The sequence below is a fragment of the Perognathus longimembris genome, chromosome 3 (assembly GCF_023159225.1).
Source record: "Perognathus longimembris pacificus isolate PPM17 chromosome 3, ASM2315922v1, whole genome shotgun sequence".
Classification (NCBI taxonomy): domain Eukaryota; kingdom Metazoa; phylum Chordata; class Mammalia; order Rodentia; family Heteromyidae; genus Perognathus; species Perognathus longimembris.
The window spans coordinates 20,953,120-20,971,840 of NC_063163.1; the positions used below are offsets into that span (position 1 = coordinate 20,953,120).

The 18,721-nt window shown below is 36.6% G+C and overlaps 1 protein-coding gene across 2 annotated transcripts in view; it reads right to left on the reverse strand.

Annotated features, from left to right (window-relative positions):
- The window catches only part of Scel (sciellin), an 87,353-nt gene that overhangs the window by 9,968 nt on the left and 58,664 nt on the right, over nucleotides 1–18,721 (reverse strand). For both annotated transcript variants that reach the window (XM_048341208.1, XM_048341207.1), the window contains exons 17-24: nucleotides 14,510–14,569; nucleotides 13,950–14,009; nucleotides 12,742–12,792; nucleotides 10,974–11,033; nucleotides 5,948–6,007; nucleotides 3,855–3,917; nucleotides 1,023–1,118; nucleotides 276–347 (exon numbers count right to left, since the gene is read on the reverse strand). In XM_048341208.1, coding sequence (XP_048197165.1) covers nucleotides 276–347; nucleotides 1,023–1,118; nucleotides 3,855–3,917; nucleotides 5,948–6,007; nucleotides 10,974–11,033; nucleotides 12,742–12,792; nucleotides 13,950–14,009; nucleotides 14,510–14,569 — 522 coding nt within the window. The remainder of the gene's footprint in view (nucleotides 1–275; nucleotides 348–1,022; nucleotides 1,119–3,854; nucleotides 3,918–5,947; nucleotides 6,008–10,973; nucleotides 11,034–12,741; nucleotides 12,793–13,949; nucleotides 14,010–14,509; nucleotides 14,570–18,721) is intronic.

Consider the following 18,721-nt stretch of genomic DNA (forward strand, 5'->3'; position numbering starts at 1 on the left):
GCGGCCCTGTTTGTGTGTGTGTGTGTGTGTGTGTGTGTGTGTGTGTGTGTGTGTGTGTGTGTGATTTAAATTGTTGACTCCAGCCACTGGCTATGATTATCAACTACTTAACACTGGAAACAATGTGAGCTATGATATGACTAGAGCTTATTATACTCACCTCTTTGGTCTTCTCTTGGAAGGGCACATACTCTAAACCACTAGCATCTCTTATTAAGATAGACAAAGTCATAATTATAAAATAAGGCAAGGTATTTTAAATACATTTCCAATACCTATTCTCCACGTATGTCCTTGTGTATACAATGGTGTCCCTGGGTCCTTGGGGCCTGGTTCCAGCACTAGAGCTGTAATACAAACCATTTCTTTCAGGTTGAAAGTTTACTTATAAGGATAACAAAACATAACTAGGCTGTTATCCAAGTCAATATAAAAAGCAAGGCTTGTATTCCTTCTAAACTATAATTGTTGAAATATAAATGTTAAAGTATTATTAATCAACGTTGCAACATTTCCTGTCTTATTTCTATTCCATTCTCAACTTGACTCCTTGACCTACTCCCAGAGAATAATTATGAAAACTGATCACTCAGTAAATTTGTGGTAGAGAATAAAGGTTATCTCAAAAATCTGTGTACTGTGCTTTAGTGTTTGCTTCTCTAATGTCCAATTCATACTTCCATGCCATAAATCTCCTTAGGCTTCAAATACAAAGTGGACCACTCTGAGAATTGATTAAATGACATATTTAGAACTTGACAAAGGATGTAAACAGCTATGTCACATGTATGCTTTCTGAAACTGTAGACTAAGGAAAACAAATCCACATTTTATGCCTTCCTGCACAGATGTCCCAACAATAGGTGAGTAGCTACCGCAACACTATGGTCTATGGCTATTCACCTCTAATTCCATATAAAATTAAAAACTTCTGCATTTCAGAGGAAGAAGCAACTCCAATGTGGGATTTAACAACAAATCCAGAATAATCCTGTCATTTCTTTTGTAATGGGTTGTCATACCTGAGATTGTCCCTGTTTTCATAAGAACAGACAGAGGGTCTCGTGGATTCCTTGTGCAGAGGAGTACTGGAGAAGCCATTGACTTGGCCATCTAGACTGAAAGAATAAATAAACTTAGTTAGCACTTACAATCGAAACCACTTAGAAGTTTTTTCTAACTTCTATTCAATTAACATTACTAAATACACTGAACCTCTTTATGTCTATCTGGTTTCTGTACAAAAGCACACAGAACACAGGGACTATCTTATTACCTCCATGGAAACCACTCTTTGTGAATAACATATAAGTGTGTGCCACATTACCTTTGGCCAGGAAAGGACAGCTTTGCATGGAAGGGAGGGTTGAAAGCATCAGAAGTTGTTTCCCATAACTTTTTCACACGAGCATGTCATTTTAGAATGCTTGCTAGCTAGGTACAATATATCTGAGAATTTATCAGTTTAATGAAAATGATCCAGGAGTTGCTTTAAGAATTTCTGTTGCCATCTTTTTTTTGTTAAATGAAAGGCAATGCTCTTCTAAAAATGCCAGCATGTTTCAGATTGTAGGCACATTCATTTTTTCCAATGGAACTGAGGACATTTTCAATGTAAAATTTGAAAGAAAACAAAAGCTCCTTTTCCTCTTTAACTCACATTGGTAAATTCTCACACAGGAGAGAGAAGACTTATAAGAGAGTTCAGATATTAATCAAGCTTCATAATTCTCAAACCACCTTTACATTTCCAGAGAACTCTCTTCCAGAGAACATGGTTGTAGATACAACATCTTAGTATTAGGACCTATGTTTGATCCTCAGCAATGTAGAACAAAATAAAAACAATTCTTGAGAGACAAAGAGAGAGAGAATATAAATAGAGACAAATATGATAGAAGACTAATGTTTTTAAGGTATAGATGCTTGGTAAGCATATATTTGAGTTCAAATGATACTAAGGAGTGAAAAGGTGGAATTATTAGATTTTTCTAACATAATGATTAGAATATGTCATCCCAAGAATAATAAATCTAACTAGGAATTGTTGAAAAATATGCAAGTGCTTGCCTAGGATGCATAAGACCTTAGTTTTGATCTTAGATACATAAAAAGATAGACAGACAAACAGACAGACCGACAAAGACTGGTAGATAGGTAGATATTTAAACAACGTGATAGATAAGGTAAAATCCACTTGTTAAAAATAGGTAGCATTAAAGGAAAAAGATTATCAGCCAATCTGCACTGAGCTCATCAGTAAAAAAAAAATACATCAAAATACCAGTTTGAAAAGCTCATAACAGAAGAAGAATATAACTAACAAAACAGTACGGTCATAAACGGAATTGTATTTCCCAAATTTCTTAAGCCTCAATGTAACTGCTGTAAATTATTTCCTTATTAATCCTTTCCATAAAACCACCTTTCATGAACAAGTTCAACCCAAATTGGAGCCACTATTAAATCAAATTAAATGTCATGTTCTTTGCTATGCTAAATTGTTCACTCATCATTTTTAACCTGTCCACAGTCAAATAATATTTGAATGTGATTTGTTAGTAATTTCCCTAATCCTATTCCCCAAGTAGTGAGTATGCTTCCAGGATAGCACATCCTCCAGAACTGTTACCCTTATCATTTGTGTCAGTCTTTCTCGTTATGCCAAAGAAAGCAGAAGATGGTTTGGGGACCTACAGAAGAAACTATCTTGCTATTGGAATCAAGAGATTTTTGCAGGCATTGTGGAGAGAAACTGAGCTAGCTCTTCTTTCCTGAGCTTTCACACACTCTGCAGGGAAAAAAAATCAGCAATATTATGTCTTACACACAATTAATAGAAATATATGGAAAATTCAAACTTACTGTTTTTACAGCTCCTCTACATATAAGTAGAACTACTAAACATAGAAATATTATTAAATCCTCCCAAAAATGTAAATAAGCTGTAACAACAGTGGAACACAGCTTTTATCTTAATCTTCCTTGTAATGGCAAACAAGCTGTTGTTATTTTAAAGCTTAAAGCTATTATACTTCATGCTATTAAAAATTTCAAAATTAGGTTTGTGTGTATGTGTGGCTGTGGGAACATGTTCATTTTTGTAGCACAATATCTCCAAAGAGAAGATTCTCTGAGTAATTTCCACACCACTAAAAAAAAAAAAAAAGAAAGAAAAGAAAAGAAAAATCTACCAAGCAACAGTAAGTAAAAATAAATTCTCACAGCCCAAGTAAAAAAACTTAGAGTTTCCATGACTCCTTTTCACTAAGTAATAGGATAGGCCTGAGAAAGAAATTCTGAATAATTAATATTCAATTCTTTCTTTTTCCTTTATCATCTTCTAAGCACCTGGTGCCATTACATTTTGAATTAAGGTATGTTGTTCTATTTTATTTTGTTTTGTTTTGCTTTGCTTTCCTTTGTGTCATGGGGTTTGAACTCTCATGCTTTCTAGGCTCCACCAATTTAGTCATTCCTCCCTCTCTAGATACTATTTTTGTTTAAATTAACTCCCCCTCCCCCAAATATTTTTTTTTTGCCTGTTCTAGGACTTGAACTCAGGGCCTGGGTACTGTGCCTGAGCCACTTTGTGTTCAAAGCTAGCTCTTTACCACTTGAGCCATATCTCCACTTCTACCTTTTTCTGAGTAATTTATTGGAGGTAAGAGTCTCATGGACTTTCCTGCCCAGGTTAGCTTTGAATCACTATCCTTAGATCTCAGCCTCCTGAGTAGCTAGGATTACAAGCATGAGCCACTGGTGCCCCACTGAGAAAATATTCTAAGATTTCAAAATTTATGCAGGTGCCTATGGAATTCATAAGAAAGAAAGTAAATTATAATGACCCTTACCTTCTATTCTTATTTTCAGACACATGGGAATTTACTTCAATTAAATTGTCTAGGTCCTGGCCTCTAAAGGAACAAACATATATGTCACAATTTTAGAATATAAACAAGTTTAATAATCAGAAATTAAAAGTCAGTAAATACCCTAGACATAGTCATTTGAAGTCAATAGAAATATGGGGGACTGAAAATCAGACATTGAACTATTTGAGCAATACAACTGAAGGATCAAATATGAAAGTGTAACTTGTGGTGCTGCTTGGTGGTGGTGTACTTGCTTAGAATGAAAAAGGCCCTGGGTTTGGTCCCCAGCACACACAAAGTATAGATTATATTATTCAAGAGAAAAATGTTAAAAAATAAATTTTTAGGAAGATTTGGATAATTTAGTCTGAAAAGATATCACTTGTTTATGTCACACTTAGCTAATGCTTAACGAGTCCTGACCTGGTATCACAAAGTACTGACTCTGTATTTTACATGGATTGCCCCATTAAAATCTCCCAAAGTCCTGTGAGATGGCATTTGTGGCTAGAAAACAGTAAAAAGTGAGGCTTCTGAGGCCACTTAAAGATAGCTGATCGATGAAATCTTAGACCAAATCATCTGCCCATATAAAAATCAACTCTTGGATGTTTACCTCGAGACTTCATTCACAGATATACAGAAAAATTAACCCAATACTGGAGTAAACAACTCATAATGTGGAAGATAAATAGGCATCAAGGTGGATTGAATGCATATATGAATATGTCAAAATAAAACCCCCTTATACAACTGAGACATATTTTTTAAGTGGGGAAAAGCAGAGCCTATGTATGCCTTCCAAGTGGTGTGAACCATCAAGTATGCCATTTTTTATTTGAGGCTTTACAGAATTTATTTTATTTTAATCAATAATACAACATATCTCTGACTGGGTGGCATATAATATTTTCTCCCAAACACTCTATACTAACAATGTTTAAACTAGAGAGTCCCCAACAATGAAAATAATGGAATGTATATTTGCTTTGTTTCCTTGCATGGTTTGGTAGCACTAGCTAGATTGAAAGATACAAGAAAAGTTCGAACTTCTCTCAAACTCCTCAAGTTAAAAGTTGTAAAAATAAATTTTTGTTCTTTAATTAAGACTACATCTATTGAGTGGTGTCTTTTACACTGTGGCACAAGATGAAGAACTGTGAGTCACAGTGTGAAAAATAGACTTTTATAGGAATCCACAGCAAAATGCTGCAGGGTGAAACAAACACTGGATTCCAAACTCTCTCTGTGGCACTGAAAGAAACAACTCAGAGATTTTTTTTTAATTTATGAGCAACTGGGATTAACCCCACAAAACCCACAAATTTCTCTGTAGATTCGGAGAACTGCTAAAGAGTACATTGTTGTGTTGGGAGTGTAGCTTAGTTGTAGAGTGTTTGCCTAGCCTGCACAAAGCCCTGGGTTTGATTCCTCAGCACCACATAAACAGAAAAAGCCAGAAGTGGCTCTGTGGCTCAAGTGGCAGAGTGCTAGCCTTGAACAAAAGGAAGCCAGGGACAGTGCTCCTGTTGACAAGAGACACACAGATTATAAATGTGTCCTCACTTCAAATACTAAAGAAAAATAGAAGTTTCTTCAAAAAAGGAAAGAGGGAAAATTTTCCACCCTAGAACCTTGGGAATATGTTCAAATTAATCAGGGAAGTCATTGCCTGATTTGTGTTTCTGAGAGCTGATGACTTCATGTTAACAAGAATGTCCCAATCTTGATTGTTTAAAAGACAACAGAGAAGTTAGGATTTGTAATGTTTGAGGGTCTTGTGCTAAGTCAATAAACTACTAGTGTAAATCTGACTCATCCAGGGGCAATCAATAGATGAAAATATGAATTAATTTCTTTTATTTGATTACCTCTGATTGCTTCTGATTGCTTCAGGATTCACTTTGATGAAGTTATCTAGATCTTGGTTTCTATTTTAAATTTCAAAAAAATAGAAAGAGAATAGCTCATTGATAAAGTCTTGTTGCCAAGATTTCAGTTATAAATCTGCATGATAATAATAAAGCAAAATATTCCTCCTGATCAAAGCACATTAAAAATAGTGCTATTACCTTTGGTTGTCTGTAAGAATTTCACGATTCACTTCGATGAGCTTGTTGAGATCTTGGCCTCTTTAAGGAGAAACACAGATTAAAGCAGCTTGGGTTAGAGGTAAAAGGTTTAAGGTCATTATAAATAGGAAAATAGGATTATACTGTGAGACATATTGCTTTGGTATAGAATAGCCATAATGTGTGTTTTCTAACCCATTTAGAGGAGAAGAAAGTATACTGTAAGCACATTTTATTACTAAAACCATCTACAAGAGCATGGGGGTTAGTGCTCCACTTGTTAATTATATGGAGTAATTAACAGTTTTTCCCTTTGGATCATTCAAATATTATGAAGATAGAAACTGATTTTCATATCTTTGACACTTTCTCAAATCACATATACTAAGGATACGGATATATACATTTACATGTGTATATATATATGTGTGTGTGTGTGTATATATGTGTGTATATATTTCTAAATCAGGAATTCTTCTTAATAAAAGGAGGTGTAATCCATCAAAATTGTGACTTTTCTTTATGACACCCACATAACTGAACTTTTAACAAAGATGGCAAAATAGAAATATATTCTGAAAAGTGTCCCACCAGTTTCTTTTCTCAGCAACAGAACAGTGTTTTTACCCATATAGTTTGCTTTCATTTCTGCCTCAATATAACTCCAGTTTTAAGGACTGGAAGGTGGTGATTTTTTAAAAATCATCCTTCTAAGTTGCCCATGTACTATTTCTACTACTACTACTACTAAGTGTTACTGAGGTTTAAACTCAGTGCCTCATCTTATATTTGCTAAGCAGCTTCTCCACCACCAAGCTATTTCAACCTCCTTACCTTGTATGGATTATTTTTGAGATAAGGTCTTGTTTTATGCGGGGGCCAGCATGGACTGCACTGCTCTTCTTTGTACTTTCCCATGACTGGATAACGTGTAGCTGGGACGACAGTACTTACCACTCCACCCAGCCATTTGTCAAGATAAAGTCTTATGAACTATTTTTGCCCAGGCTGGCCTTAGACTACAATCTCCTGATATCCACATCCCAAGAAACTAGAATAAAGGCTTGAATTACCATGTCCAACCATTTTAGTATAATTATTAATACATACTAATTACACAATCTATGTATTTTACTGTGACATTTCTTAAATGCATAGATACTGATGTGATCAGCTCTACTCTCCCTACTTCCATCTCCTACCCTCCTCCCTCTCCCCTTTCCTCCTGATGCCCTCTCTTCTACTTTCAAGTCATATTTTTTTTGTTTCCACATATGTATGAAAGAAAACACATGGCATGTCTTTCTGTGTCAAGCTTACATTGCTTGACCATTCTTCTTTGTGGCTGATTAATAGCCCATTGTGTATGCAGATCATATTTCCTTCATCCACTCATCTGAAGATGAACATCTAGACTGAGTCCATGATTAGGCTATTGTGAACAGAGCAGTAACATACATGGTCATGCAGGTATCTCAACTGTAAGCTGAGCTTGATTCCTTTGGAACTATATTCACAAATGATATGATAGTACTACTTTTTGTGTTTTGTTTTGTTATTTTTAAAGAACTTTCATAGATTTCTATAGTGGCTGCACTAATCTACATTCTCACCAACAGTGTATACAGTTTGCTTTTCTCTCGTATCATTTCCAGAATTTGTTCTTGTTATTATTCTTTGTTTGTAGTAGCCATATTGACTATGACAAGATGGAGTCTCAATGTAGTTTTGATGTGCACTTCCTGGATGGTTGATGTTAGTAAGCTATTTTCCATATATCTGCTAGACATTTCTATTTCTTCCTTTGAGAAGTATCTGTTCAGACCATTTGCTCCATTTTGATTGGTTTACTTGTTCTTTCATTGTTAAGTCTAGACTCTTTTAAATGCGTACTCAGAAAAATACACAGCAGGTGCCAAGGCAGGCTATTGCAGGACCAATGCCACTTGCTTCCAGTGCCATCTGGGACAGCAGCACCCCAGCCTCCACTACCCCTCCACAGTCCTTTACTCTCTTCTAAATCAAGATACATTTCACTCACCGAAAGCACTGACACAAAGTTACAAAGGGTGAGGAAGCCATTTAGAGATGAGTCATTACAAAGTTCTGAGCAAAGGTTTCCATTCTGTCCGCAGCCCTGCCTTCCCTGTAGGAGGTGCTTCTGCCCCGCTCAGGTATTCTCTTGGAGCTCTCATAGTTCTCAGATCTCCGTGGTAGATAGAAAGTCTGTACCTGAGTTTTCACTGTATTTTCCCCGATAATCATATTCTCAAAAATAATCCACTGTATTGTACAAATACAATTAAAAAAATGATTTGGCAATTGAGAGCTATTTGAAACATAATTTCTGCTTAGAAGTGGATTGAATGCATCTGTTATAAAAATAGATGCTTTCAAGACTGAATAAGATAATAAAGTCAAAATGTTATTAGGAGACTAAGATAAGAGCATTTTTAAAAAAGAACTAAGACAACAATGCTTGAGATGAGGTAAGTTTAGCCATATCAAAAGAATAACAAGGAATAAAACTTTATATAGAGAAATAGTATATTCAAAAGCCCCAAATTTTATATACAAAATAAATCATATTTCAGTGTAACCACATATAATATGCTGTGCCAGCAGAGTTAAAAATAAGCATCATTGAAAACGCAAATGCAAATAGAGGGGAATCTATTTTCAGTGAGTGCAAAAAGTTTGGTTTATATTTAATGAAAGGGTATTTCATAAAGTCCAATAAGAAACACATTTTACATTGCCATCTGACACTTGCTTCTACACACACATACATACACTTTTACACGAAAGAAAACCTGTTCTATATAAGAATAATCATATTTTCTATTCGGCTCATTCTGTTAGGTTGGAATTAGGGTTGCTGATTACCACTCACTAAATTAATCCCAAAGCTCTTTAATAGGTGCTGACCCATAGCTTGAGCAAGTCTATTCAAGCCATGTCCTATCATTTACCACTATTTCTAAAAAGGCAACACTGTGTTCATAAAATAACAATCTAAGTAATAAGGTTGAATTATCTTAAACTGTATAGGCTATGCAATTTATCTCCATGGATTGAAAGCAAATACATTTAGTTTGGGTTTTTCTTTTTCAGAACCTAGATCTCGAAAATGCACAAATATGATATGTAAATTTTCTATAGGGAAAAATGCAACATCTTTCCTACTCAAATGATTACTTGGGACCTCATTAGAATATTTCGTTCTTTCTTCCATGGAGGCTAAAAACTCACATTAGAGCATCATCTTCCACTGAGTAATTTTTAAGTGACTCTGTGAGAATATTACAAGACACTTCCCCACTGTCTCATATCAGCAATAATCCCTTCTTAGAGACTGCAGTGTTTCCTGAGATGTTTCATTAACGTTCATGTCTTTGAAGATTAATAAACATATGAGTTCTGATGTAAGGACCAGAGTGGGGCTGGGAGTTGGAAAGACCTTATATAAGGCTGAGATTCTCAGTGCGCAAATGAAGCACTTGGAGTGGATAATCTTAAAGACTCTATCTCTAATATCTACCCAGGACATTATGAAACGAATTTTACTGCCTTTAGTGCCTTTTTTTCTTTTTAAATGCAACATAATGACAATACATCCTATATTCAGCAAGCAGCACATGAGTGTTCCAAAATGTAATATATTAAATTGACAACCTATTATTGTCTTGGAGTAATATCTTTGTGCCCTTGGTACATAATTAGCTTTAATCTATGTTAATTGCCTGCTGTTAATAAGATTCAGAATGACTACTGAATTCTCTTTTTGGCGTCCATAGACTATAATTATACCTAATGTGCAACTAATGATACCTAGTCATATGCTAGAAACTCAGTAGGTGCTCAGTAATTACTCACTGCCTAAGAGATCACAGAGCTCCGGTCAGCCTTCCACTAATTATCTCTGTGACCCTGCTCAGATCATTTAACCTTTCTGGGTTCTCTTCCACCAAAGGAAGAGGTTCAACTAGAACAGTGGTTTTCAAAATGGTCTAAACTATCTTTGAAGTTCCGTCCTTCCATTCCTTCCATCTCTAAAACCTATGATCTTTTTTTTTTTCAAACCCATTGAAGATTCTGTGATTGTTTTTATTAAAGAGCATTAATGAGAATTTTGCCTGTACTGGATCTTGAACTTGGGGTCTGAGCACTATCCCTTGGCTTTTCCTTCAAAGCTGGTGATCTACCACTTGAACCATAGCTCCACTTCTGGCTTTTTGGTCAATAATTAGAGATTAGAGTCTCATGACATTTCCTGTGTGCTGATGTCAAACCATGATTGTCAGATCTCAACTTCCTCATAAGCTAGTATTTATAGGAATGAGCCACTGGCACCTGGCATAAGTTTTATGATCTTTATTGGTACCAAGAAAACATAAAAATGGAAATAATAAAAACGTTACTAAGATTTTATTTTAAAAATATAGAGATGGGAAGATATAATGATACCTAATGGTATAAAACTTTTTATACAGCCTAGAGGCAAAAAGTGAATTTCATTTCCCTAAGAATACTACTTTAAAATTTTTCAAAGTTTAGGATCATATTCTTTTGTGGTAGCACAAACCCTCTAAAAAACAATGAACCTCGTAAAGTTCCCACTGACTGAAAATACTCTTTTACAAGCCAAGCAAATACATTGATAATAATGAGTCTAATGTATCTAGGTCTATTTTTAAATTAAGTACCATTAATAAACATTAATTCCAGATGCAAAAGTATTCATATCATTGTCACACAAAGCAAACATGAACAATTTCTGGACAGCAATGTCCCTTCTGCCCCATTCTCTGGTCTCTTCCTTCAACTGCTTTGCTTGGTCTGAGAAAAGAGAAGGGTTTCAGCTATTTCTCATTTTTCCTTACTATTAACAAATAGGGTAGTTAACATCTATGTTTCTAGGGACACATAAAAACTATGATGATCATTCAAGTCCTACATTAATATTCATGCTATGTTTAGTTACGAAGAAGAAAATATAAGCAAATAAATAATATTCTTCTCTTACCCAGTAGTGTTTTTGACAGCTTTGGGGCTTACACTAATAAGTTCACCAAGCCTTTGGTCTCTGATAAAATAAATAAATAAATAAATAAATAAATAAATAAATAAATAAAACAGAGTCAAAGTCAACAGGAATTGCCTGGCTTAATTTTGACAGTTATAAATTATTGCATGGGATCTAGAATAAAAATTAGTAAGTCTATTGGTCTTCTACCTTATATACATTAATTACCATTTGCTTTGTTTTGGAGAGAAGGTTTCATTATGCATTCTAGGCTGGCCTTGAACTTGTAACCCTCTTGTATCACCTTCCAGAGTGCTGGAGATACAGGCTTGCCCGGCCTTGCCCAACTTAAATAATATTTTAAGCTTCAATACAACTAACGATGAAGATAATAGCATTTCGTTGAAAGACACTGAGCTTCAGAAAGATTAAGACATAACCAGTGACAAGATACTTAAGAAGTGACTGAGAGTGAACCAAAATTAAAACCAGAACAACTGTCCTGTAAACTCCACACCTCTTCTGTTTCTTGCACTTCTGCTCTCTTAAGTTCACAATAATTCCTTCCATTTGCACATTGCTTTACACCAACATGACCTTCACAATTATTTTTGAAATAGCAGAGTTTCTCTGCCACGACTTTAGTGATTTTTGCTTTAGTATAGGATACACCTTAGTTCTCAAGAACCGAAGCAAATCATTAGCTGGCAAAAAATATTCTAGTCAAGTATAAAAATGTTATGTGGCTGATTTTCTCGCAAGTCATTTCAAAATTATGAGAGATAAATAAATACAGATGGTTGCAGTTAAATAAATCAGATAAAGAATTTCTTTCTTTCTGGACAACCTTACCCTTCCCTCATTCTCTTCCAGTTTTTTCCCTCCAATCCCTACCCATAAGTTGTGTAGTTCATTTTCAACATAGTATCCAGTGAGTACCACTGCTACCTCTGTCCTTCCATTTCTGTGCTACCCCTTTCCTTCCCAAAGACAGATAAACGAATAAACAAGACAAAAAGAAAATAAAACAAGGGAAATAAAACCTTTTGTTTTATACCTATAATTTATTAACTATACTTTCAACGTATGTGATTGTGTCAAAAGAAAATTCTGAAGTAGTAGTTTAATAGACTTACCTTGAAAAACATCACTTTAAAAGAATATAATGAGGGCTGGGGATATAGCCTAGCGGCAAGAGTGCCTGCCTCGGATACAGGAGGCCCTAGGTTCGATTCCCCAGCACCACATACACAGAAAACGGCCAGAAGCGGCGCTGTGGCTCAAGTGGCAGAGTGCTAGCCTTGAGCGGGAAGAAGCCAGGGACAGTGCTCAGGCCCTGAGTCCAAGGCCCAGGACTGGCAAAAAAAAAAAAAAAGAATATAATGAAATAAACTGGAGCAATAATAAAAATCTTTCTAGTGTTATCATATACCAAGAAGCCAACATGTTCTTATTTTTATGTCCCCTTTCAAAATGTCCTAAGCAGGGCTGGGGATATAGCCTAGTGGCAAGAGTGCCTGCCTCGGATACACGAGGCCCTAGGTTCGATTCCCCAGCACCACATATACAGAAAACGGCCAGAAGAGGCGCTGTGGCTCAAGTGGCAGAGTGCTAGCCTTGAGCGGGAAGAAGCCAGGGACAGTGCTCAGGCCCGGAGTCCAAGGCCCAGGACTGCCCCCCAAAAAAAATGTCCTAAGCAAAATAATCTTACTCTTTGTACATAAATTGGAGACTTGGGCATGATCATCAGATATCTCAACAAGCATACCTTTTGTTTGCTGAAGGAGTTGCTTGGATAAGATTGTTCTGGTCTTGGTTCCTAAAAATAATGTTTTAAATTTCAATAGCTGACAAATGCAAGAAAAATCAACCATTTTTATATTTTTCATACTAAATATTGAATCATACAACTGTTGCTAATTTAAAAGTCCACCATCAAGGCTGCCGTCAAGTTTGTGTTTGCTTTCCTAGCTATTCAAGAGGCTAAGATCTGAGATCCTCAGCTTGAAGCCAGCCTTAACAGACAAATCCTTGAGACTCTTTTCTCTAGTTAACTAGCAAAAAGTCAGAAGTAGTAGCATCACTCAAGTGATAGAGTGCTAGCCATGAGCAAGATGTGAGGTCTAGTCCTAATACTAGTGCATACATGCACACACACACACACACACACACCATCATCAATTGAATTCTTAGACCCATGTAAAAACACAATGGCCTCTATCAATTTATTTCTTGAATCCCTTTGTATATATGAGATTTTGACTTAGTTTTATTCATGTTTCCACCAAGTCAACATAAAAGTAGAATTATTCCTAAACTTATTTTCTACATTATATATTTGTAGTAAGATTAGCACTTATTTATGGAACTTGTAATGAGCAAGAGAATACTTATCATTTCTATGGTTTCCTTGCTTCCCCTCTTTTAAAAGAAACAAATGTATTAAGACTCTTTAAAAAGAATTATTTCTTGATTCTAAGTTATATAATTAATATAAATATGTATACATATACATATATATACTCAGAATATGCATTATGGCAAGAAAATAAAGCAATTTTTATGATTCTCTCATTTATGCTTCCATTCTGAAAACACTAATAGTCAATGAGAGCTGATTGTATGGAAGATAGACAAGAAAGGAAATAAACAACACAGGAAGAAAAAAGGAGAACCTTTTTTATCATCTGAAAACCCTTCCTTAGTCTGCTCATTTCTAGGAAACTGTTTAAGTATGATATTTCATCCCTTGGGAAATCCCCATTTATTTTAAGGAAGCTCTCAAATATAGGATATAAATCTCATACTGGCAAAAGATCAGTACTACATGTCAGAAATTCTCTCTCCCATAGGTGGCACAGCTTGGGAGACCCAATCAAGGGCCTTAACACTGATTTTTCTGTTGGGTGACAATCTCATCATATTTTTAAAGGTAAATGCATAAAGAAGGAAAGAAAAATACTTCATAAACCTTACCATTGATCCGTCATATTTGTTTCAAGAGCCACTTTGATGAGGTTTTCTAGACTTTGGCACCTTAACAGTATGGAAGAAATAACCATATTAATGGTGTATTTACATCAAATGCTTGAAAATATAAGTGGACACTGACAAATTTAAATAAAACGTTTATTAAAATAGGGGTTATCTATGAAGGCTGAAATTTTTCATATGTATGTATATGTGTATGTACATATATATACACACATTCCTTATATATGTGTATATACACATAGACTTACATGTGCATACTTTCATAAAGATAATATAAACAATACTGTATTGGAATAATGAATAATGACAAATGTTTTAGAATACTTTTGACTTTTGATGCGCCAGTTCCTGTGGACTTAAGTGGTGAAATGGCATCTTCATTATGTTTATGTCCGAAATCAGTTAACCAGAGCATTTCAGACATGAGGTAGCTCTTTCTTGATGATAGATAGCTTAGTTCAGCAGCAGCAGTTGGCAAAATGATTTAGTTATACTTTTAAGCATTTCCATGAAATGAAAGAGAGGAATTAATTAAATCTTACCCTTGCATCCTTTTTCCTGTTGATGGACTCACTTTGACGAGGTTATTACGGTCTTTCGAACTTTAAACACAATTAAATAAATAAATAAATAGTCATTTGGTTATTTTTATCAAAAGGCTGAATGCTCTCAAGGTGAATTTTCCTCAAGTTTTGTTAGTAAAATAGTCTATACCTCTTATCAAAAGAGTCTTCCTACATATTACTACCTAATGCTATGGGTATAACTAAACTGTGTTTTGTTTGTTTGCACTTTTTTGGTGGTCGTGGGGCTTGAACTCTGGGCCTGGGCACTATCCCTGAGCTCTTCAGCTCAAGGCTAGCACTCTACCTGTTGAGCCACAGCACCACTCTAAACTGTGTTTTGTTAATCATTTCCATTTGTAGTACTTTTTGGTTTTAAAGAGATTTGACATCTATCCAGTGCCAAACAGAATAAACATTATGGTCTTCATTGTGTAAGTAAAGAAGGGACTTGCTCAAAGACTCCCCACTGTCATGTAATGAAATTCAGTCTTTCTGATTCCAATCCAAATGTTTTTCAACTCATCCTTTCGTATGAGTGCCACAAATTGGCAGAAACATGATAGAAGAGAGAAAAGACACAATCCTTACTCTTGGTTGTTTCTATTTACTTTTGAGCAGATTGTCCAGATTGTTAAAGGTGACTGTGAAAGTACATAGAAATTTACATATCTCTGAAATTTATCCCAATACTATAATCTTGGAATCATTGGCCATGAACAATTTTTGCTCTAATTTGATGCCTTTAATGGTAAGCTGGTAGCCTTTGCCAGATGTACAAATAATTAAATATATATATGTGTACATGTGTATACATATACACACACATATATATGTATGTGTCATGTATATATGTGTGTGTATGTGTGTGTGTATGTGTGTGTCTTGTGAAATGTTCCAGAAGGTATATTCCAACACATGTAGAACTTTAAAACCAACTTTGGAGAATCCATATCTTCTTGGTAAGTTTTCTCTCAAAAGTACATTTATATAAATTCATGTTTGATAAATTCCATGACATGGGGAGGGGCAGCCAGAGGGGTAGCTCAAGTGGCAGAGTATATGCCCAGCAAATATGAGACTCCAAGTTCATTCCTCAGTAACACCACACACACACACACACACACACACACACACACACTCAGTCCATAGTATGAAATCTGATTCCCTAATATCCTTAGAACAACATGTCCGGCTGGGAATATGGCCTGGTGGTAATAGTGCTCACTTCATATGCATGAAGCCCTGGGTTCAATTCCCCAGCACCACATATATAGAAAAAGCCAGAAGTGGAGCTGTTGCTCAAGTGATAGAGTGCTAGCCTTGAGCAAAAAGAAGCCAGGGACATTGCTCAGGCCCTGAGTCTAAGCGCCAGGACTGGGAAAAAAAAAAGAAGAAGAAGAAGGAGAAGGAGAAGAAGAGGAGGAGGAGGAGGAGGAGGGGGAGGGGGAGGGGGAGGGGGAGAGGGAGGAGGGGGAGGAGGGGGAGGAGGGGGAGGAGGGGGAGGGGGAGGAGGGGGAGGAGGGGGAGGGGGAGGAGAGGGAGGAGGGGGAGGAGGAGGAGGGGGAGGAGGGGGAGGGGGAGGAGGGGGAGGAGGGGGAGGAGGAGGAGGGGGAGGAGGGGGAGGAGGAGGAGGAGGAGGAGGAGGAGGAGGAGGAGGAGGAGGAGGAGGAGGAGGAGGACAACATATCCTAACTGATTGGGTGACAATCAATGGGAAGATTCGAATCTTCAGGGCTTATGTGAAACATACTGACTGTAATGTAACATTCCACACCACCACTGCAAACAGCCCAGTGTCTTGCCATTACCCTGTAGCATCTGCATGTGGTTTTCCACATACACAACACCAGCAAGTCTTTCTCTGAACTACAGAGGAGGCCACATGGAAAAAGGAGCCTCCACAAAAGGGGATATTTACACTTTCTCCACACTTGCAACCTGACCAAGAACGTATCAAAAAAGCCACGGAGATTTCATCTATAAACATCAAAGCTACAGATATTTGGAGGCAACCAGATGTTGATACAGGTTTTTTTGCTCAGATCCAGATGTCTAAGGACATGATACTCAGGCTACAAGTAACAAAAATGCAAGGGCTTGCCATATAAATAATGGAATAATCAACCCCATAGAGACAACCCAGCTGCTACTCCAGAGTATCCCTGGAGTTTTGTCTAAATGAAGTATAGAGAATTTGAATAGCAAGAACTCAGAAAAAATTTTCAGGTTCGTATTTACAGGTTTAAGTGTTCAAATAAATAAAAGAATATTAAGCATTGACATTAACATTGGTATTGGTTGTGGAATATGCTTTCGTTATATGATTATCAAGATCTTGGCTTCTTTAAACATTAATTGAGGCATACCACAGATAAGGTTCCTTAACTGTAAAATTTTGTGGTCTCTTCTTTTTTGTGTTTTTGGGATAGAACCCAGGACATTGGCACCTGCTAGGCAAGCACTTTGCCACAGACCTACATCCCAGCCCTAGAAGGTGCTTTACATTTCTTAGTTCATACAGTCAGTAAGTTAAAGTGAGGTAATTAATGTGGTAACCTATCTAAGGTAATGCTGAGTTTTCCTATGTGAAGAGTCACCTCACAGTGTATATATTCTTAGTACTTCTACATTCTTTCAATCCCCAAATTGGAAATCCCAGTGGAGTACAGGCCTCACATGCGGGGACAGATGGCAGGAGTACATGCCCAGGATTAGCCTGCAATATACACTGCAAATTTAAGCAAAAATAGTACTTGGTGCCTCTGGACTGAGGACAAAGAAGGGGTTGTGACTTAATTTTATTCATGAGTCATAAACAACCTGTTGAAAAGGTGACATCACAGAGAGAGAGCTTCCCATGAGGAAGGAACAGCACATGCAGAAGCCTCAAGAAGACATAGAATAAGGGAAGTTGGTGTGGTGAAATTTTCTTGGGAAAATCACCAAACATTAGAATGTTTTTGTATCTGAGGTGGAAAAACACCGATGCTTATAATAAGGAAAGAAACATGACCTGATATTATTTTTAAAAGTGCTATAGAACTTCATTATGTGTAGGAAAAGAGATACTATTTTGAAAAACTTTCTTGGGAAAGTTCATTCATACAAATATAACTAATACACATTACATGTATGCTCCCACACATCCATGCACATATGTCCTCATGTACATACAAACCTACACATATTCCTACACATATATATCAAACACAAAGCAGCACTTACATACTCAATTATGCATGGGCACCTCACACACACAAGTACACTCACATACACATCCAGATGTGAGCACATACACACTTAGACATGTATGCACATGCATGTACACATAAAAGCATTTCTGTGCATGCACTCACAGGTGTACACTCAAATACATAAGACAATAAGCCAGGAGCCAGTTGTTCATGCCTATAACCCTTGCTATTCAGGAGACTGAGATCTGAGGATTGCAGTTTGAAGCCAAACTGGCCAGGAAAGTCTCTGAGACTCTTATCCCCAGTTAACCACAGAAAAAGCCAGAAGTGGTGCTGTGGCTCAACTGATAGAACACTAGCTTTGAGCAAAAAGAGCTCAGGGACAGCATCCAAGCCCAGAGTTTGAGCCCCAGGATGGGCAAAAAACAAAACAAAAAAATAACAATGTCACAATTATAAATATATAATTTATAAATTATAAATTGGAGAGCATAGGTTTTCCTGGAAGTCAAGGTAAACTAAAATTTTGTGCACTTGAATCGTTATCCTTGTGATGACCTGTGGGTAGCATGTGCCAAGCCTGAGGGTATTATGATCCTTCTTCAACAAAATAGTAAACAGGGTCAGACACACAGTTAGCAAGAACTACAATTTGCACCCAGGTCTTTCAGACTCCCTGTAGACATTGAGAGTTTCAGGTTACCACCCAGAATCACCCAGTAGCCAATAGGACTCATACTTTGTCCTCAGCCTGTTCCTAAGACTGCTTAGGCTTCTAGTTCATAGGGTTATTGTGTACCAACCATGTTTGACAGCTCAGAGCAGCACAACAGCTAGCTGAGCCCTTGCTCTGCCAACAGGGCCTACAGGCACTGGTGACAGCTTTTAGAACCAACAAATAATATCCTGGAAGAGACCTCTCTGCACCGCTCATATAGAACTCCTTCAATGTGTTTGGAGAAAGAATGGTTTTGGCTCAAATCTCAATCTACTG